The 23203-nt window shown below is 44.7% G+C and overlaps 1 protein-coding gene across 1 annotated transcript in view; it reads left to right on the top strand.

Moving 5' to 3' along the window:
* The window catches only part of LOC120031237 (nuclear factor of activated T-cells, cytoplasmic 1-like), a 65254-nt gene that overhangs the window by 3614 nt on the left and 38437 nt on the right, over positions 1 to 23203 (top strand). The window contains exons 2-5 of the mRNA XM_038976901.1: positions 1068 to 1224; positions 11458 to 11660; positions 15795 to 15967; positions 17274 to 17414. Coding sequence (XP_038832829.1) covers positions 1068 to 1224; positions 11458 to 11660; positions 15795 to 15967; positions 17274 to 17414 — 674 coding nt within the window. The remainder of the gene's footprint in view (positions 1 to 1067; positions 1225 to 11457; positions 11661 to 15794; positions 15968 to 17273; positions 17415 to 23203) is intronic.

The raw sequence follows: 23203 nt of genomic DNA, 5'->3' as shown, positions 1-23203 counted from the left end.
TGCTACCAAGCACTAATTGAGTGTATGTGAACTTCTGACCCACTGGGAATGTGATGAAAGAAATTAAATCTGAAATAAATCATTCTCTCTGCTATTATTCTGGCATTTCACCTTCTTAAAATAAAGTGGTGATCCTAACTGACCTAAGACAAGGAATCTTTACTTGGATTAAATGTCAGGAATTGTGAAAAACTGAGTTTAAATGTATTTGGCTATGGTGTATGTAAACTTCCGACTTCAACTGTAGCTCTACTTGTATTATTGATACCACCAATGCACTAAGTTAAGCCTTTAGGCATGTTGTATAGTTGTGCTGCTGAAATGACTATGCCCCCTCCACACACTTAGGAAAAAAATTGCTATCTAAAACCTAAAAGGGGTCTTTGGCTGTCCCCATAGGGGAACCCTTTATTGGTTCCAGGTAGAACTCTTTCCAGAGAGGGTTCTACAAGGAACCCAAAATTGTTCTACCTGGAACCAAAAACGGGTTTACCTGGAACCAAAAAGGGTTCTCCTATGGGGACAGCTGAAGAACCCTTTTGGAACCCTTTTTTCTACGAGTCCACTTGTCGACACCTGTCACAGCAAGATTTAAAAAACACAGCAGACTATCCAGACCACATGCTTCTTTCATTTAGTTTAATTTAGTTTTCATCAAAAGAGCCATTATTGCCCAGGCTTTAGGAATGACATACGTCAGGCTATGACTTCAATTGATTAGATCCGAGCCAATGATGAAATGGAAAGGATCAGGGCATTATTTAACAAGGGAAACAGAGATCTGGATCGACGTGAAACGGATCCATCTTTGAGCGTGCGTGGGTGCGTGCTTGTAGGTAGCCTGGTGGTTCTGTACGTTTGTATTTTATCCAACTCCTTTCTGGTTCCGTTCATTATCATGCCAAGCATATATGTCCAAGTATTGCATGATGGCTATAGAAGAGTTGGCTACGGCTCATGCAGCTGGGACCAAGCTATTCTGTAGATTCTTGTTTGTATTATTATATATTATATTATTATATCTATATGTTCCACAAAATACCAAGCACGGTCTCTCCTCATCATAGCTCCCTGCCTGCCCTGGATTGGCAGCTGCCGTCTTGCTCTGGCCCGTACAGTCTGCAGATCGAGATGCAACCCAAGTCCCACCACCGTGCCCACTACGAGACAGAGGGCAGCCGCGGGGCAGTCAAAGCTTCGTCCGGAGGTCATCCGGTCGTACAGGTACCTATCTCAATAACGTGTGTGTGTGTGTGTGTGTTCTCTATTATGAATGTCCCTTGAAGCCAGGAGTACCGCAGTAAGAGGTCACTGTGGCTAGCAGTTGCACATATTGCCACAATTAGCATGGAGCAGGACCATCACCTCTCAGTATTGTGCTTGGCAAGGCTTCCAGAGCTCACGTCACTCTCACCACAGCGGCCCAACACAGAGCTCCTTTCTCTCTCTAAGGCCGTCACACTGTTTGGACATGTTGGTTTACTCAAGGTGGGGCCCCTGGTAGGCTACTAAGACAGTAGTGTGTGTATGGGGGGAAGGGGGTGGTGGGGGGGGGGGGGGGGGGGGGGGGGGGGGTTGTGTGTGTGTCATTATATATTCACTGTGTATAAATATAACAGCACATATTATATGTTTAAATGCAAAGCAAATACAAGTATAGCACATTGCCTCTTACAAGGGCTGAGCAAACCCTCTTCTCTTCTCTCCAACTTGATGGTTCCTACTTCTCCCCGAAACACTCAACATGTATTGTTAGCACTGCAGCCCGTTTTTTTTCTCAAATAGATCTTTTCAGCACCACGTAACCTGCCGAGTTTCACTTCTGACAACCGCTGTTGCGCCCAACACGGTGTCATAGACATAGCCATTCAAGCTTCAGTTTCTCACTCAAAAGGAAAGTAATTACACCCATTCATTAAAACCCTTTGTATATGACGACATAAAAGTGCACTGTTGACGTTCTACTCCCCTGCCATCCCGTGTTGCACTGAGAGACTTTGACCAACGTTCAGTGTTATAGCAGGTGAAACTGAACTTGATTTAGTTTCGTTTATACCACTTTGTGACTCAGGCTGTATGTCAGTCTTTAAGGGGGTCTAAGGAGTGAATCAGGATTAGGGGAATTAGCATCCTGTGTGTGTACGTGTGGGAAACTTTTCCCAGGTGGGTGATGGTAATGACGAGGACAGTTACTGTCTTACTACACAGATACTTTAGTGAAGTGAATGGAGAAGAAACTCCAACACACTAAAGCCTGCATAAACCCTGATGAATCTCCATTGAGAGCCTCAAGCATCGAGGCCCTTTTTTTCCCCCCGAGGCCCGTTTTTGATTCCTCAGAGCCTATCTCCTCGCCTCCTTCTCGGCTGTATTGGAGAAAGTCCAAGATCCCTCCCCTCAGATGTTCTAATCCAATACCTTTTGTGAAGCAGGGAAGGAGAAAGGATGTGAGGAATCGAGGAAAGATGAATTGAAAGAGCCAATATCACTTGTGTCCATTTTTTATTCAGAATTGAGTACTGAATAAGGTATTTGCAGCTGTGTGCCAGCCTATGGTGGTAATATTGCAATGGTTCAGATTAACAGAATGACAGCTGCTCTAGTGACGCGCATATTCTCACCCACTCACATTGTTCACATTTTTTACTTTTATGGAACAATGATTCAACACCTCGAATATTACATTTGGAGTGAATTAGAATATCTGGGAAAATACGAATCAAGCTTCTGACTGGAAGTTAGTTGGCAGAGAACGATTCATGAGGGTTGATACACACGCAAACACACACAGCGTTAGCAAAACGAAGACAGGATTTCGTCATATCTCTTCCCTGTGTGTAGGATGTGGAGGCACATATCTCTTTCTCCTCCTCTTCTCGCTTTCTCTCTTTCTCTCTCTCTCTCTCTCTTTCTTCACTCATCCTGTGCAGTCCCCAGGGAGGCTGGATAGGGGTGATAGGGCATGTTGTAGTCCCTGGGGGTGCCCTGCTGTTATGAGCAATGAGTGGCAGGCGATCGGTGGGTGGTGCAATCATGGAGAATGGGTGAGTGTTTAGTGATGTGGGAGGACAGGGAGAGAGGGAGATGGAGGGAGAGAGAGAGAGAGCACATGCAGAGAGAGATGTTACGAGGGCAGACAGAGAGAGTGAGGCGGTGGAAGGGTGTAGGGAGGGCAGAGGGAGGGAGCGGCGCAGAGGAAAGAGGGAGAGAGGGAGGGCACAGGGAGTCACCAGGCAGGCAAGCAGCTGGGTCTCGGCTGTGTTACCCCCAGAGAGACTCTGCTTCCTGCTGATTAGGGCCCGGGTGGCCCTGGGGTTCGGTGGAGGGAGAGGAGGAGGGGTAGGGTGAGGTGAGACTAGTCCCTGAGCCCATCCAATGCCTCCTCCCCCACCACCATCCTGGCCCAGGGGGCCTCCGCTTCACTGCCGATGTTGCTCCTCGTGAGCCGCTCATTCTTCAAACCTCTCTCCCACACCGACATTCCCAATGCTGGCTAAACCTGCACAAACACCAGCACTGGGGTTTTGGCTCAGGGCTGGACAGGCACAACACCTACCTATGAGTGATTGTGACATGTTCCATCGCTGTGCACACAACAGTTTAAAAATAACATGGTGAAAAACATGATGAGACACTGTGTCTCTAACCTATCAGTCGATGAAGCGTTGCAACACACGCTATGACCCCAGCAACACTGACTGACAAACACCTGACTGAAAAACAGTTACTCAAAACAATGTTTGCTACCTTTACAGTGGCACTGTTTCTGTCTTCATGACCGCTCAATTTTCTAGCACGGAAGTCCTCCTGTAGCTCCTACATAATGAACAGAGGTGTTTTTCTAATCCCGGCTGCCAAACACACAGGCTCCCCTTTGTTTAGGAAACTTCCCTTTCTAACAGTGACATCATGCTCAGCTCCTAGCTCCGTCTCCTCCACCATACCGCTCTCCACCGGCCCCTCTTGCAGGATGAAGACGTAAATCTGGGGAGGCCCCAAACTGCAGCCTGTTGCCACAGCCGCACACTGATGGAAACCTCCAGATTATGCGGTACACTGTCTGCACTCTGCTGTCCGTAACCCCTCAACCCCTACCGGTTTCCTTTCTGGCTCCTCGATCCGAAATTCCATCATTTCTTTTGGAGATCGCTACAGTGCAGACCTACAGTGCAGGCCTCTCAGCCCCTTCTCATGATGATGTACCACGTCCTGACCCCTGCGGCCACTTTTCCACTTTACTTACTGGCTGCAGACCACAGCGCCCATTAACGGGATGGAGGGTCCTCTGCTCTACCCCAACTACCCTCCCCGTTCTCCCCCTGATGATTCGCCAGGCTCCCCTCCTCTCACCACAGTTATGTCCAACGTCTACAACATGGTTTCCAAAGGCATGCTCAGGAAAAATCTTCGACCTCCCTTTACACCGAAGACCACCACGTCATGATGGATGAGTTTGATATTATGATGGAATTGAATGATTGCCAAAGTGGAATTACATGGAATTGTATTTCTATTGAGGGGTAGCAACCTGGGAAATTTCATTCAGGTTTACATTGAGACAGGAAACCATAGGAAACACATAGGTACGCACAGGGCACGCAGTGTTAGACAACACCTGTAGAGTATTAGACCCATCACACAGTGTTGCAGTAAGTACTACATATGGATAGAGTATATACTGTAATTATAATGACTGGGCCTGCAGGGCCTGCCTTACTACGACAGGCTTCTCTCTCTCGTTAACTCTCCGTTTGGAAAATAAAGGCATGGTAGACAGAATGTGTCTCTCATCCCCATTAATGTGTGCTTGGCGTAACCATCTGGTAGAACTGTGTGTTACAGTACAGTACATTTTTCCTTTAGGATGACATGAAGCACCTTAGCGTATATGTGCTGCTGGTCGAACATGTGCCGTATCACCTTGACATCTATGCTGGCTGTGTAATGTCTTCAGCAACAGCTACAGTAAATGTACGTTCGCTGTAAAGACTGTCATTTATTGTGTTTTAAATCTGGTGCCACTTCTTGTTTAAAACATGAAAGACGCCTTTGGTTCTTCCGTGCAGACTCCTGGGTTGTGTTCATTGACGAACACCGTCGTGAAACGTTTCGCAACAGAAATGAAAATGAGCATTTCTTATTGGAAAAGTTCTGATCGTACCTCCCTGTTTCATTTCATTTCGAGAGCATTTTTCTATTTTCGTTTTGTCCCTACTGAACACGACCGTGTACTGCTCTACAAGAGGCAGTCATGGCTGTTCGTCTGTGCCCCGAGGAGCAGTTAGGGTTCCCATGAAACTGTGTTTCTGCCTCCGAGGGGCTTCCCTTACTCACAGCCTTGGTATATTGGGCAACCACTAATTACCATTGAACAGCAACTGGAAAGAATTGGACTAAATGACTGCATTTTCACTGGTTTGAGGTGAGGACCAGAAGCCGCCGGATTTATGAGGCAAAACACTGGTTACCAGCCTTTATATCAGGGGTAGACTGAAATCATTTACACATCACTCTGCCCAAATGTAATACCCTGTACCTTGGCTAAAACGTAATGCCTAGACATTTTGGTAACAAGTCGTTCTTTTATTTGGAATCTGGACTTTGCTGGTCTAGACATGGGCCAAGACTTGAAACGTTGCCCTTGATTACATAACGTTGGGGGCATACGCTTCAATACAAACTTTGAGGAATATAGCCGCTTTGTCGCTTGTATAAAGAAGTGCCATTTGGAACTTGGGGAAACCCAATACGTTAAAAAGTCACATGATGATATATGAATACTGTATGACTGTGAGGCACTGGAGAAAGATGATCATAAAGACGGTATGGAGGGAAAGAGACAGCTTGGATGAGTGTTTGAATTGGGTACAGCGGAGTCTCGCCGTGTGACTGTCAGCACTTGAGAGAGGGAGCGTGATAATGGGGAAAACCTGAGCTGCCCTCCTCTCCTCCCTCCTCTCCCCTTCTCTCCTGCTTCCAGTCTTCTCTCCCCACCGCTGCATGCGCCACGTGGACTACGAGTCATGACATTTCTCTAGGCGGTGATGAAATCTCTGTGAGCTAGACAGAGTTAGAGGGAAAGAGAGCGTTCCAAGTGCCGGCCCATATTCACACTCTCCCCACAGCCCAGACTGTGCTGCTACTCACCAGCAAGTCACTTTCTTAAACAAACATGTGCAAATCTTTTCTCTGTCATATTTCAACCGGGTCTGTCTCTAGAGCTTGAGCATAGCACTGACAAGTGTGAAGTCGAGTTTTAATATAAACAGTACGTAAACCAAGGTAATAAAGCACCAGCTACAAAAAAAAAGAATAAAAAACATAAAGTTCATTAAGCTATCACTGACAAGGACACATGATTCTCATTAAAGAGAACATAGCAAACGTGGTTTGAAAGCCCATAGGAAAAACCTTCGGAGCACCACCATCTCAGGGCTGAATTTTAGCAGCCGTGATGATGGATCTGTAATGGTTCATGTGAAATGAATGGTGGAAAAGGACGGGGTGAGCTCTGGTTTCTGAGCTCAACACCCTCGCAGTTACACATCGTCAAAACCCAGACATCCCAGCTGCGTACAATTACACAATTAATGCTTCAGCGGACATGTACAAACTGTTTTATTTGAGATTCGGTCTGTCCTGCATGGCACGTGTTGGAAGAGGAGATGCTGTCTAACTTGCCAGTAGATGGTGGTTAGAGGTGTAAAGTAATATGGCACATGCAGTGGCAGAAGCTGGTGTGGTGTGACTACAGCAAATTACGCTTCGATTCAAATTCGGTTTGAGATGATCTCAAAGATAAATATACGTAGCCCAGCTTGACTACATTCACAGCTTAGCTAAACTCATCTGGTCAAGATTAGGCTGTATGTCTAGACTCATAGATGGCTGGAGACACAAATATGAAGTAGGATTCACAGGTGTGCGAAGCCTCTCTCGTTGAACCACGCTTAAACTTTACCACGGTTCGTCAACTTCGTCTTTTCTTATTGCCCTTGTGAGGATTTAAAACGAAGGAGTACATTTTGCGCTCAGCTTGTGGTTGGTGTGTGTGGACTAGGGAAGGTCACAGGAGCAGAGAGTGAAAGAGGTAGAGAGGGGATAGGGGAGAGGAGGGTTGAGGGAGCACATATGGTAAATGAATTGAGGGAGAACGCCCAGGGGGGACCCTACCGCGTTCCTTTCGCTGTCGGGAAGACCAGCATCACTGAGGGTTGCTTGAACTCATTAATCACTTCCCTACAACACCGTAGGACACCACCGCCATCGTGTGCTGCGGCAGCATTTCCGAGTGAAGGGATGAAGTGAAGAGATAAAGAATACCCCCAACACACATACACACTTCACCTCTTGTGGTTTATCCATACACAGACACGTGGAGGCTGAGGCTAACGTAATGGTTGGAGGTCACCAAGAAATTCAATAACATAGTCTACCGAGGAGCAAAGTACAAAAGGGACAGAGGACACAGGCTTCGCAGAGTGGCAGCCTGCCTTTTATTAAATCATAAAGAAATGATGCAATTTTTTAACAGACCGTTTTGCGTTTTCAAATTGGTACCTCATGCCCGGTTCCATCGGTTCCGTCGTAGCATGATGGTACAACTTTTTCCTTCCTTCTCGGTCGACTTGTTTATGTGTAAGTAACTGGTAGCATGTGGCGGCTATGCGTAATAACCACTGGTGACACTGTAAGTAAAATATAAAAAGGCGAGCAGAGAGAGGCGTCTGCCGGTGAGGTCACCGCATGGATGAAGTGCTCTCTGGAGACACATAGACTTCAAGAAGCTCCTGACCCCAGCGTAACTTACTGATGACTAGCATGTGTGGCTAGCACACAGGTCAGGACAGATGCTGGAGACACGGTGGAGCTGTGAAGAATAAAAAAGGGGAAAGTGAAGGAGAAAAGGAGACTGATATCTGAATCAAACAGGTGATGATATCAAGTCGAGAAGTAGAAAACCAGATCATTTTGTAATGATTGCTGCTGGTTTGTCCATTATTGAGACCCTTGGATAGCATATGTCTAGTACTGTACTGTGTTGAGAATCACCAACAGAGAGCTACTGCATGGGCAGGCGTGAGCATAACTCGATGTGTCGCACCAGCCAATTATGCCTTCAGTTTGTAGATCACCTCACCTCACTTGTTTTCACAGTCACCTGGCAAGTTTATCATCAGTTTGAGCAAAATGAACTCAGTCTTTCTTCACTGCCTTCACAGATGCGTGCTGATTGTGTCTTCGGTTGGTAATTCCCCTTGTTTGGCAGAGTGTTTGGCAGAGTGGGTTGTTACTGAGTGTCAACATGGCCAACAAGGCAGACAAAATACTGGAGATACAAGATTCCAGTGACATATTTCTCTACCCTCACTTACTTCCCAATCCCTGACCCCCCCCCCCCCCCCCCCCCCCCTGCAAAGGTAATTATAAATCCATTAATCAGATTATGTCATAAGGTTACATGTGGTCTGTGTTTTTGTTCAATGACTCAATTCGTTAAATTAACACTGGGTCGCTTATTCCGTTTGACTCGCTGTTTTCACTCGGACACCGCAGCGCTGAACTTCCACAAGACTGAACTTTAAGAAGGAGATTTTGAAATGATACACTTGTACTGGGGAGATAATTGAGCAATTTGTGGGATTTTTTCAGATGGACGTTGTTTGGTTAGGACCTGTCGAGTGTAAGTGATTTCTTGTGACGGTCTCTGAATGTGGTCAAGGACCTAGCTGTGTGAAGCCATGGAGATCTGTCCAGCGTTACCCAGTGCGCGGTTTGCCTGTTGACTGTTCAGAACGGATCCCCAATTTTTGGAGGGTCTCTAGGTTTGGAGATACTTCCAAGTCCACATTAAATGCACATACGCACATATGTACGTACGCACACATACACACACGCACACACACACACACACACACACACACACACACACACACACACACACACACACACACACACACACACACACACACTTGAACAAACATTACCTGGGAGCTGGGAGGTCTAAAGATTTGGTTGCACCGGAAGTGGTCCATTGGGTTAGCAAATGGGCCTGGGTCAGGATTCTTACCCAAAAATATTTGGTAACATTCACCACATTGAGGAATGTGCACCTCTGCCATTTTCTCCCGAGGTTGGAGTATTTTCCCCCTCTCCGAATGGGTTTCAACCATCCCCCATTCTTCTTTCTGCAGACAGTGTTGTTGTAGATGGTTGTAGATCAGGGCTCTCCAACCCTGTTCCTGGAGAGATACCCTCCGCTAGGTTTTCGCTCCAACCCCAGTTGTAACTAACTTGATTTAGCTCATAAACCAGCTAATTATTAGAACCAGGTGCACTAAAATAGGGTTGGAGCGAAAACCTACAGGATGGTATCTCTCCAGGAACAGGGTTGCAGAGCACTGTTCCAGATGCTTCTCCTGGTTGTTTTATGGTTGTTCTAGGTTTATTTTGTTGTTCTAGATGGTTGTCCTGGTTGGTCTATGGTTGTTTTAGATGATTCTAGTTTTTCTAAGGTTGACTAAATGTTCAATGGACTGACAGGCATCGCCTTCTCACCTAGCTGTTGTTTGTCTATTGGGGCTATTGGAGATCACACTCGGCAGCGATAGTCTACTGAGTTTACTGAGTAGTACTGAGTAGTAGCCGTCTTAGCTAGATTTCCATCCCTGTTTTTTGGTGTACTTGCTTTTTATTGGGGAATCTGTAGCAGCTGAAGGTGGTCCGTGAGAGGAAGAGGGGAAGTGTATAACTGTTTGAAGTGGTGGTTCCGATACAGGGGCCTCTTTCATCTCTGCGTGACACCGTCTCTGGTTCCGCTCCTGAGCTTCATAGGCTTTAATGAAAATCATAATGCATGTTCATAAATGCCCAGAGGCCAAGGGATTGTATGCTGTCAGCATGCTAGGCACAAGTGTGTGAATGTTTTTAAGGGAGTGAGCGACTTGCGATTAAGCTATCCTTGCTTCACTGTGATCTGGTGTTTTCTTTGTGTGGAAGTCAAGCTATCCATGTAAATGTGGATAGAGATTTTCTTCTGTATTTTGCAACCAATAGTAAGTAGCCTGAGCTCATAGGAGCTGGAGCCTATCTCCTGCTTCTGTAGCGTGAGGCAGCTTGATGTACAAGTACACCCCCTGGACAGGACGCTAGTCTATTGCAGGGCCTTATCCTCAATCAATCTCCTGTGTGCCAAGATTTTTACAGTCTTTGGTATGACTCGGCCAGGGATCGAACTTCCATATTCCAACCTCAGGGTGCTCTATAACCACACGGCAACTGATTTTATAATTTATTAGGACCAAACGCAGAAGAATGTGATCAACAATGTACAATGTGGTGGTTCATTTCTTTACTGTCAAATGAGGAGAGACAAACTTATCACACAAGTCAGAGTTATACTTAAACTAAATCTTTAATCACTTATTAATAAGGGAGCAGGTCAATACAACGCACACATATAAAATTAATCGATTGAGTGCTCCACGATAATGATGGCTCGTCATGGCTGGTCGACGATTCACGCTCAGATGAATCGTTGAGAGCCCCGAGACTAAGAAATATGTTCAAATCGATAAAGAGTCATGACATTTTGTTTCAATTGAGTGTGCGTCACTTTTGACCAGAATTTATATTTTCTCATAGACATTGGTATTTTGATATTGTGTGTACAAGACATTTATTGAACACATGTGGAGCTACTAATCATCTAGGATTTATTGTTCTTGAGATTTTGCTGATCACATTAAAAAGCAATTCTATAAAGGATTGCATTTAAAATACTTAATACGTATTGTGCATCAGCAGATATATTCAACATAGATTGCCAAAATACTGTTTATGATTACCCCTTATGAATTCAACTCCTTTTCTGACATGCAAATTAATGTTTACTCACTTCAGTCCATTGCTGAGGGGATCAAATCCTCATAAACATTGTGCATCATGCTCAGAGGCTGACTTTTAAATTATCGTCTTGGTTCTCTATTTGGTCTCCAAAATGGTCACTTTCCATTGAGTCACTGTCGACTGCTAGCCTCTCCTTGGGCACTTTTTTATGGCGGCTGTGAGGTTTTAATGAACAGTGAAGTGATGGGAAGCCAACCTCTCCATCAGCACTTGTGTCTGGCTGCCCAGAAGATCTCTACCCCAGACAGACTACCTCCAAAATATCAAAACCCTCTTTAACCCTTCCCCTAAAGGGATGTACATTAACAAACCGCTCCCAAATTCGAAAAACAGAAGACTCCAAGAACCGAAAAACAAATCCGACCAAAGGGCCTATTTTCTGAAACCTCCCCCCAAACAAACTTCACTAAAAGCAATCATTAAAGGGCTTCTTAACTATCGGTACCTGATGTGGTGTTCAATCTCTGTTTCCCCAAATGACGGGTTGTTTATGAGGTGCTTTAAAACCCGGCGTTGGGTCTCACCTGGATCTCTTTGTTCTCCCGCCAGCTCTACGGTTACATGGAGAGCGAGCCCCTTACCCTGCAGCTGTTCATCGGGACCGCAGACGACCGCCTCCTGCGACCGCACGCCTTCTACCAGGTCCACCGCATCACGGGCAAGACTGTCTCTACCGCCAGCCACGAGGCCCTGCAGTCCAACACCAAGGTGCTGGAGATCCCTCTGCTGCCCGAGAACAACATGCGAGCCATGTGAGTGCTTGTCCTTTCCACTCTCCTCTCTTTCTCTCTCTCTCTCGCTCTTAACACTAGAAATGCTAGGCCTCGAAGGACCCCCACTTTGAAGTAACGAGCAAGCATTTTTGAATGCAACATTCTAACAGTGTAATAAATGCATTTCATATTTCATTCTAATTTGGTTGTGTTTATGAAGGTCTTGGGTAACATTAAAACACAATAGCATTTTCATTTGTTTATGTTACTGTAGGCCAGGGATAATCGACTAGATTCAGACGCAGGCAGATTTTTCCTTGAGCGGATGATCAGGGGACAGGAACATAATTACAAATCATTTGTAGACAGCAAATTGACTGCAAGAAGCCCAAACAGATATAATATTTGACTAAAGCTGAATAATTTCAAACCTTGCTTACATTTCTATACAATCATGTGTCTTTCTATTGTGTGTGGGAACACTTGGGAACAGATTTCCAGAATTAAAATCACTTGGAGCTGATTTTCTGGTATTTTATTATATATATTTTTTTTTTACTTTGTTTTGTTTTGCTTACAAAACTTGGGTGGGGGCAAATAAAATCACCTGTGGGCTGCCTGTTGGGAAACCCTGCAGTAAGCTATCTGCTGCTGCATGCTCACATGTGGAGCGCATGAAACAGCGGTTATTCTTGGCAAGATTTATAATTTGAGTGTATCTCTTCAATTTTGAGAGTTATTTAACAAAAGTGTTTCGGAAACCTCAGAATCTGCTCTTTCTGATATTATATTGAAATCAAAACGTCTTCCATGCAAAAAAATAAGGAATGTCTTCTTAAAACTGCTTATAACACAAGTTATGTTTGTGATATCGGAATTCTAACAAAATTCTAACAACAGGCTTATATAGGAGGGGGGCATGACTAACAATGGCAGAGATTTTTCAATTTTAAATTCATATGCAGTCAAAAGGACTGCCTCTGTGCTTCTAGTGTTAAAAATGGTACCATTGCAGTATTTGCAATGATCACCAACAGTGTGTGTTGGAATTCAGGAAGAAAGACAACCAAAGCATGCCTAATACAGTGCAGTACATAATGTATAAGTCTAAAAGGAATAATACCCAGAAAATCCAATAGGCCTTATTTCTGTTGGTTTTCTACCCATTGCACCCAATCTGCCATGTGCATAAAAATACACAATTCCTGAAATCACTATATCCTTGTGTGCAGTTGTAAATCACTCTCCAACTCCGGATCTCCAGCAGGTCAGAAGGTTGTGCTCCGCAGGGTACCCAGGCAGCAGCTCCTGCCCTGGTGCTCTGTTCAGGTCCCAATTGGTCTGCTGTCCCGAGGCCCAGGACTTTCTCTGATGGAGAAGGCAGCTAAATCTCAACTCAAGCTCCACCACCACCTACTGTAGCTTTACTCTCCTCTGTGTTTCAATGGCATAATATACTTTTTTGAAGATCTGGTGTAGATCGAATGGGTTTATATTAAGTTCAAGCTTATTTTAATATTTGTTTAGATATTGTGGGAGGTTACGAAGATATTTGGCAAGCACCATGAGATATCAGATCTCTTTGACTGGAAAATGAACTTATTTGGTTTAACCGGGTTGAACCTTCCATTTCCAACAATGCTATACTGCCCCTTTATAATGTATCAAATCTAGACAGGGGATACTTTGAGGAACTTCAGCCATTACACTTTACAGGGCACAATGGATACATCTGATATTCGAGAAAACGATTCAGATGACGTCAGGTTTCCCCTTTTGTCGTCACCGTATAAGCTAGAGCGAGAGAGCAGTGAAAGGATATAGTAGAACTGAGCCTCGGGGTTGGGGTAGAACATTGTAGGCCAGGGTAGTGTCCATTAGGTCACGCTACTGAAAACGTTTTAAAGTGTTTCGCGACAGAAAAAGTAAATGAGCATTTCTTAGTCCAGGTAGTTCTTCCGTGTTTCAGTCTGTTTTCATCTGTTTGGTGTCTAATGAACACAGCCCATGTTTTCTTTCTCTACCGACTGGCTGGAAGGCCAGGGTCTGTCTGAGGAGGGTCGGTCGCTGACGGAGTCTTTCCATTGAGCTGTTAACAGTCAGCCTGATAACACTCCGGCTAGCCCTTTGCTCTCACGCCAGCTCTCTCTCGCTCGCTCACTGTGTGGGACGTTAAATAGACGGTACTGTAGACAACCGATGTCAGACTCCAGACACATATCTCTTTCTTCCCTATTGTTACTGATAAAGTTTTATCTGTTGTTTAGTATCCACCCATTGAAATGGATAGTAGCCAGTAGCTACTACTTTATTACACAGTATGTTGTCTCTGAGAATCTAGAAAATTCTGGGCTACTTCTATACTATGATTTCAAATCATGTAACATTCACTGAACGAGTAGAGTTGTTGTTGGGAAGAGAAAAAAAAATCCACTCAACTAGTCAAAATGTGTCAGTTCATTTTGATTTGACAAACAAATGTCAAATAAACCATCAACCTGAAAATCAAGTTTTTGTTCGGTAACCGTTTCTTGCCACCTTTCCTGTACAACTGACTAGGTATCCCCCTTTCCCTTTCCACCATTGCAGTCAGTGACTTAATGCTTTGTTTGACACTGTTCCGCCACAAGTGTAGGATACATCTTGCAGTGTTTTTATGACCATGCTGTCCCTACAGATCTTTACTTTGAGCTGACTTCAACATATCGCTGCTACTGCCGTGACTGGCTGCTCCACACCATAGTGCATGAAAAGAGACACTAAAGTTCATTCCAACAGTCATTTGACAGTAAAATAGAGCATGGCATACTACCTCTAATGTGTTTGTTTTAAAACCATAACTGCATGACTGAACACTTGCATCGTGCATGAGCCACTAAAGAAACGTGTTGTAAGTGTTCTTTAAAAAAAGATAGACCAAAGTGAAGGGGAAAAATAGATTTTTATAAAACTTGACATTTAACATGTTCCAGGAATTCCACCCAAAAAGCTACAATGTAAAATAATTGAAATGCCAAGCCATATCCCATATGTATTTTTTGACTTTTTACCAGCAACTTTTTTGGTTTTAGTTTAATTTCTTGAAAGGCCAGTCTGAAAAGTCATGCCTTTTTCCCCTAAGAAGGAAAATCCTCCCGCAAAAAAAAATATATTAAATGAAATAAAATAAATAAAGACAGCAAATAAAAAAAATAAGTCTGTAGCTAAATGTGGCATTGGTTAGTAAGGTTGAAACCGTAAATGTTTGAAAAGTTAAAAGTATGAGACCCGAACAGTGCAGAGGGAGCATTTTTTTATTATTTTGAGGAAAGACAGAGGGTTATAAAGTGGCTGTGAGAATGCAGGCGGCAGCCAATGGGCTTCTCCTCTGGAAAGTGACGGTGGAGAGACCAAAGGCCTGGGCGGTGTTCATTAGGCACTAATAGACGATAAACTGAGTGAAACAGTTGCAAATAGTTTGAAAGCGTTTTCTGTTACTTGCCCTAATGAACACGACCCTGAAGATTGCTCCAGAGAGCTGTATTCTGGGGCGCCAGGAACATTAAAAGTCACATAAACAAATTAATGTTGTTCTCAGAAGAAAGTGGGAGTGACTCAGTAGTGTTCTGCGGGACTTCCGATATCTGTGATCCGGGACTTTAGACGAGACGTCTCTGAGTAGGAGTGCTGATCTAGGATCAGTTTAGCCTTTTAGATCATAATTAATAATATTATATGGACAGATCCTAGATCTGCACTCTTATCTTGGGAGAGGCTTTGTGGATCTGGCCCTGGTCTCTTTGATCAAATAGGGGAAAGGGGGATACCTAGTCAGTTGTACAACTCAATGCCTTCAACTGAAATGTGTCTTCCGTCTTCCGCATTTAACCCAACCCCTCGTTCCAGGACTTGTTCATGACAGTGAACTAACTGTACATCTGCATTATACTGTAGATGTCTCTATGGTCTAATGATGATGACCTAATAATAATATACTGTACTTTTTTATGTTTCTGTCATATGATGATACAGTATATTCCATCTGTAATCTATGTCTCAATATAGTCTGATGATCATGGTCTATAATAAACTCTGGATTCCGGAGACAAGCAGTAGCATAGTGCTCATACAGTCAGTGTATTGATTAGTAGCAGTATGCTGATGCTAAAATGGATCCTCTCCCCTGTGCGGCAGCATTGACTGTGCAGGGATTCTGAAGCTGCGGAACTCCGACATCGAGCTGCGTAAGGGCGAGACGGACATCGGGCGCAAAAACACGCGCGTGAGGATGGTGTTCCGTGTGCACATCAACCAGCCCAATGGCAGGACCATCTCCCTACAGGCCTCGTCCAACCCCATCGAGTGCTGTGAGTATACACGCACGTGTGCACACACACACACACACATATACACGCACACACACACACGCACACACACACACACACACACACACACACACACACACAAACCCAATAGCACTCTCTTAGCATGGAAATCAGTATGAGGTGGCCTTTTGGACCCAGTTCAAATCTTTATATGATGAAAGCAATTTGCCAAGTCTTTGAATGCATTGTACTTTAATTGATAACTGTGAGGTCGGGCACATATGTTATATATCCCTCAGTGCATTTTATGACTTGATGCCTAACTTATTGTGGTGAGGTGACCCTATTATCAGAGGTTTATGAAGGGTCATTTGCCAGCCCTAGATCTGGCGGGGATGGAAGTGTGTATGGAAACCGCTAACTATGTCAATCAGTTGAGTGTGTGTGCGTGTGTGTGTGTATATGTGTATGTATATGTGTGTGTGTGTGTGGTCATGTCCATCCTGAGGAGATAGACAATGTGTGATGGGTGGTAGGAATGTGCTAGTCTTGTAGTTTCTAGTCCAAGGTTGATGATGATACATGTTTTGATTGATTACAAAAACAAATTACAATGGTCTGATGGATCATTATTACAGACGATTGAATGAGTCAAGTACATTTCACAGTGATGTAATGACGGAGCATTGTGTGCCTGGCTGTGAACATGCTCTTGATAACCAAGAACCCCGAGGTGCATTGATAAAAGCAGAGACAGGTGGTGGATAAAGTATGACTAAAGTATGACTCGTTATTTGGCTTGTTCCTCCCTGAGTGAATATGAAAAATAATGAATCTAGAAAGTAAAAAAGCTGATTGGGTCACCAGATAAATATTGTTTTGATCCATTTTTATATATTTCACGTTTTTTTTTTTTTAAACATCTGTTGTCTGAAAATCAGAAAATAGCCAGTGGTGTTAAAAAGTAATTTCAAAACTGATAAGGCTGTTGCTAACCTACTCCTGCTGTGACATGGCAGAGTTGGGGAGGTAGGGGATCTGGAGGTCCGGGGGCAGATGGGGAGTGGGTAAGGAAAGCTTGAGCAGTATAGAGTACTGTTGTGTATGTAGTATAAAGTGTATATCCGCTCACTGTTTTTATTTTTTTGTCCAGCTATTGTGCCAAGTTGGATGTGAATTAACACTCTCTCCTCGTGTCTGTCTGTCTGTCTGTCTGTCTGTCTGTCTGTCTGTCTGTCTGTCTGTCTGTCTGTCTGTCTGTCTGTCTGTCTGTCTGTCTCTCTGTCTCTCTGTCTCTCTGTCTCTCTGTCTCTCTGTCTCTCTGTCTGTCTGTCTGTCCCTCCTCCAGCCCAGCGCTCGGCACAGGAGCTGCCCCTGATAGAGAAGCAGAGCCTGGACAGCTTCACCGCCACGGGGGGAAAGAAGATCCTCCTGAACGGACACAACTTTCTCCCAGACTCCAAGGTGGTGTTCGTGGAGAAGGCCCAAGGTAAATTAGGATGCAAACAGAGCAGCTCACACTCTTCCTTAATATCTCACTTTTAAGTTATCCCTCTGTCTGCCTCTCTCTCTCTCTCTCTCTCTCCCTTCATTGCGTTCCCTCGGTCTCCTCCCGTCAAAATAGAGCAGGGTCTGCCAGGGAGCCACATGTGGTGTGCATTAAGGAGCTATATTTTTAACCAAACCGTATTTACATTTGTAGAAGTTTCCATTGCCTGTTTAGTGACGCTCGCCCCAAGTTAAGGAATTAATCACAAGCGAGGCATGTGCAACGTCTCTTTCTTTCTTTGCTTCTCTCTCTCTTTCACGTCTTTCAAGTTACCTTCGTACAGATGTAGGATCTTAATTTGAGACAGTTTGCTACAACAGGAAAATAATCCTGCAGCAACATGATTATAATTCATGGACATTTTTCTAGGGGTTGATACATTTTTTGTAAGGGAAAATCAAGTCTGAAATTTCAAAGTGGAAATTACCAACTTTAGAAGCCTTTTTAAACCTTGAATATACTAGAAGTTTGCAATTCCTGCAACAAAAGGATGATCAAATGAAGGCATGGCATCTGTACCTCTGTCCCACAATTTCTCCCCTTTTCTCTCTCTCTCTCTCTCTCTCTCTCTCTCTCTCTCTCTCTCTCTCTCTCTCTCTCTCTCTCTCTCTCTCTCTCTCTCTCTATCTCTCTCTCACTCCTTATCTCTCTCTCATGCTGTCACATGCACACACACACACACACACACACACACACACACACACACACACACACACACACACACACACACACACACACACACACACACACTGTCTTCCCCCTCCTGCGGTGTGATTTGTTATTACTTTTACATTTCATATTTTTCCCATTCGTTTCCTCTCTGTGTGGGAGGGAGAGGAGAGATGACTATGTGAAGACACTGGTGATCAAGTTTACAAACAGTCATTTCCTTGATTAGGTTCAGTGAATCAAAGGCAACTGTACTGGCCAAGTCTGGTCTGTGTAAACACACGTGATGATGGTGATGATGATGATCATGAGGAGATAGTGGATAGTGGTAGACGTTTTCCAAGGAAAGAGGAAAATCTGACCTTTCTTCATTATTGGTTTATATAGATATACTGCCTGTGGTGTTTTTTGGCATTTGTTACCTGATATTTACTGCTTGTGTTTCAAAATGTTTGTGCTGTGAGAAGAGAGTTATATTTGAGAGGTTTTCATAATATCTTCATTTACCCTCGGTGGAATGATTTGGAGTTGCTAGACAAGCTGAGGAGGAGGTGGTACATTATAGGTACATTAGGTACCTATAGGTACATTCCAACTCCAGGTCAACTCAGTAGACTGGTACAAGACTTGAAGCATCAGCCCTGACACGTCATTATCTCCTGAGAGGGTGTCTGTTTTCTACTGAGTGAAGATGGCAACCTCTAGGACTCTGCTTTATCAGCTTTATCAGCTCTGAGCGAGGTATTTGCTCCTGTTTTTTGGAGAGGATTTCCCCACGCCCGGTACTGTTGGCCTTGGAGTCTCCCTGTCATGGAAACACCCCCTGCTGCCAAGAGTAACCTCTCACCACCCCCACACTCCCGAAACCCCTTTATCAACCCCTTACCCCTCCACAGTTGTGTCATTGGGTCTCTCTCACCCTGACGGCTGGCTCACCCCTCAGCCCCTTAGAGCCCACCGGGGTGAGGGGAGGGGGAGAGATTGACTTGTGCTGGGAGTCTCCCCATGTCGGACTAACTCCAAATGAAGGGGGATCCCTGAAGAGAGGGAAGCCCTGTCTAGTCTAGCACCTTCTCGCCCCTTTTACCCCCTTCACCTTTCATCCCCCATCCCTTTTCCCCCTCCGTCTCCTTCCGCTCTCTCGTTCTCTCTCGCTCTCTCCCAGCCCTGTCCTCACTATCTTTCTCTCTCCTCGTCGGCCCGTTAAAGCGATTAGCCAGGGTGGTGTGGAGTTCTGTGCTCCAGGGATCCCCACACGGCTGCCTGCTATCGACATTTCAGTGGCTTGTTTTCCTTCTCAGTGGCGTCCAGGGAGCGAGACTTCTGAGAGGGTGCACAAAGTGAGGGATTGATTTTCATGCCCCCTCCTTCTCCCTGACCCTGTCTCAGTGTCTGTCTGTTTTGTCTGCTCTTTTGTAAGCAATAAAGGACCCAGTACTTCCAAGGGTCTCCCAGCTCAAAGCTCATTATCACAGTACTACACGCACGCACACACACACACACACACACACACACACACACACACACACACACACACACACACACACACACACACACACACACACACACACACACACACACACACAGAAACCTTTGTATAATAGCCACTTCACAGGAGTTGATACATCTGTAGAAATGTTCTTATGCTCTATTTAAATGTTTCATATAGAATGACATCTTGGCATTTTGTTCACATAATACTGCAGTTTGAGAAAAGTTTTTGAGTTTGGGTCTTATTGTTGATTTCGGTCGGAAGACAAAAAAAAGGGAAAAAGGAAAAAGCTATCCAATAAAATCGAATTATTTTAAAGTTGTAAACCATGAATATGGTTTTATATTACATTGTGAAAGTTCACGAGTAAAATTCATGGCATTGCACTAATTACACACACGCGCACACACACACACACACACACACACACACACACACACACACACACACACACACACACACACACACACACACACACACACACACACACACACACTGTAGCCATCCACTGCTTGTGTTCCAGCGGTGACATCCATTACTGCTGCAGCGACTAAAGGTTTGGAGAGCTGCTCACTTTCCAAGATGTGCTCAAATAAACACCTCCCCGGAAAATTCCAAAGATCTATTCTTAAAGAGCTACAAAAGAGCAACAGACAGGACTTAACTTGACCTAACTTGAGCTTTCTATGCCAAACTATGTTGTGGTATTCCATTGCTGCACAGAGAGGGCACCTCCTTCATACTATACTTCTACCTGGTGCTCTACAGTCTGTATTTGTAGGATGTTCAATAGATGGGGTAAAGAGGACAATGGAACTCGACCAAAACAATGGAATTGCCAGGGAAACGCGTGGGGGAAAGATCCCGAATCTCCATATTTCCCCCCCAGCAAAATGAGGTTGTCTTTCAATGTGAGTCATGTGTGTATTGTAAATCAAATCGAATCTAAGTTTATTGGTGTATTTCACAATATGTTGAGGTTAAAATCGGAGTAAAATGCTTGTATGGATGTCAACCCCAATTTATGTTCATGTCAACGCCCCCAATTAATACAGTTAAAAAACAACTACTACCGCCGATTTCTGTATGCTAGCTATGCTACCAGCTCATACAAGCTTCAGTTAGCAGGCACTTCTTCTAAACCTGAAACGGGACAACTTTTAAATGTTATACAGTGAAAACAGCCCAAAATATCCAAATCGGACTTTAGTAAATACAGATCTGACGAATATCCTCTTTGTCAGATCAAATTTGTTAAATGGCAAATCAAATCAAATCAAATTGTATTTGTCACATGCGTCGAATACCTTACAGTCAAATGCTTACTTACAAGCCCTTAACCAACAATGCAGTTTTAAGAAAATAAAAAATAAAAAAAAGTAAGAGATAAGAATAACAAATGATTAAAGAGAAGCAGTAAATAACAATAGCGGGGCTATATACAGGGGGTACCGGTACAGAGCCAATGTGCAGGGGCACCGGTGTCGAGGTAATTGAGGTAATTATGAACATGTAGGTAGAGTTATTAAAGTGGCTATGCATATATAATAACAGAGAGTAACAGCATTTGATTAGCTGTTCAGGAGTCTTATGGCTTGGGCGTAGAAGCTGTTTAGAAGCCTCTTGGACCTAGACTTGGAGCTCCGGTACCGCTTGCCGTGCGGTAGCAGAGTGAACAGTCTATGACTAGGGTGGCTGGAGTCTTTGACAATTTTTAGGGCCTTCCACTGACACCGCCTGGTATAGAGGTCCTGGATGGCAGGAAGCTTGACACCGGTGATGTACTGGGCCGCACGCACTACCCTCTGTAGTGCCTTGCGGTCGGAGGCTGAGCAGTTGCCATACCAGGCAGTGATGCAACCCGTCAGGATGCTCTCAATGGTGCAGCTGTAAAACCTTTTGAGGATCTGAGGAACCATGCCAAATCTTTTCTCCTGAGAGGGAATAGGTTTTGTCATGCCCTCTTCACGACTGTCTTGGTGTGCTTGGACCATGTTAGTTTGTTGGTGATGTGGACGCCAAGGAACTTGAAGCTCTCAACCTGCTCCGCTACAGCCCCGTCAATGAGAATGGGGTTGTGCTCGGTTCTCCTTTTCCTGTAGTCCACAATCATCTCCTTTGTCTTGATCACGTTGAGGGAGAGGTTGTTGTCCTTGCACCACACGGTCAGGTCTCTGACCTCCTCCCTATAGGCTGTCTCATCGTTGTCGGTGACCAGGCCTACCACTGTTGTCATCGTCAAACTTAATGATGGTGTTGGAGTCGTGCCTGGCCGTTCAGTCATGAGTGACCAGGGAGTACAGGAGGTGACTGAGCACGTACCCCTGAGGGGCCCCCGTGTTGAGGATCAACGTGGCGGATGTGTTGTTCTCTACCCTTACCACCTGGGGGCGGCCCATCAGGAAGTCCAGGATCCAGTTTCAGAGGGAGGTGTTTAGTCCCAGGGTCCTTAGCTTGGTGATGAGCTTTGAGGGCACTATGGTGTTGATCGCTGAGCTGTAGTCAATGAATAGCATTCTCACATAGGTGTTCCTTTTGTCCATGTGGGAAAGGGCAGCGCGGAGTGCAATAGAGATTGCATCATCTGTGGATCTGTTGGGTCGGTATGCAAATTGTAGTGGGTCTAGGGTTTCTGGGGTAATGGTGTTGATGTGAGCCATGAACAGCCTTTCAAAGCATTTCATGGCTACAGACGTGAGTGCTTCAAATCGGTAGTCATTTAGGCAGTTTACCTTAGTGTTCTTGGGCACAGGGACAATGGTGGTCTGCTTGAAACATGTTGGTATTACAGACTCAGACAGGGAGAGGTTGAAAATGTCAGTGAAGACACTTGCCAGTTGGTCCACGCATGCTCAGAGTACACGTCCTGGTAATCCGTCTGGCCCAGCGGCCTTGTGAATGTTGACCTGTTTAAAGGTCTTACTCACATCGGCTGTGGAGAGCGTGATCAAACAGTCGTCCGGAACAGCTGATGCTCTCATGCATGTTTCAGTGTTACTTGCCTCGAAGCAAGCATAGAAGTTATTTAGCTCGTCTGGTAGGCTCGTGTCACTGGGCAGCTCTCAGCTGTGCTTCCCTTTGTGGTCTGGAATAGTTTGCAAGCCCTGCCACATCCGACGAGCGTCGGAGCCGGTGTAGTACGATTGTGAATGTGCGCCAATGACGGCGTCACAAAATCCTGCATGCCATTAACCTTTTTACCGCATCTATTGTTCGAACTAAAACTACATTATCTGTACTGATATATAGTTTGATTTGACTATATATAATGAATGAGTTTTCCATCAAAAAGTGATTGATTTGTTGTCACAATAACAGCGGTTAAGATTGGAGACTCTGACATGAAAGCACGTATCGTTCTCATTCTTCTCAATGAGCAGCAGTTGCCGCCGTGGTCCCCACCCCCGTCCCAAAGCACTCACAGGCGGCCCAGTCCAGTATCCATTTAAGAGGCTCATCATGGACTGTCTTTCTGTTCCTCTCTCTCTCTCTCCCTCTCTCTTCCTCTCTCGTGTGTTGTTTTGCTTGTTTCTCAATCCCCCTCTCTGTAACAAAAGAGCAGAGCTCA

This window comes from Salvelinus namaycush, chromosome 37 (assembly GCF_016432855.1).
Source record: "Salvelinus namaycush isolate Seneca chromosome 37, SaNama_1.0, whole genome shotgun sequence".
Taxonomy (NCBI): domain Eukaryota; kingdom Metazoa; phylum Chordata; class Actinopteri; order Salmoniformes; family Salmonidae; genus Salvelinus; species Salvelinus namaycush.
Note: the sequence above shows the minus strand (reverse complement) of the source record. Positions and strands in the feature narration are given on the sequence as shown.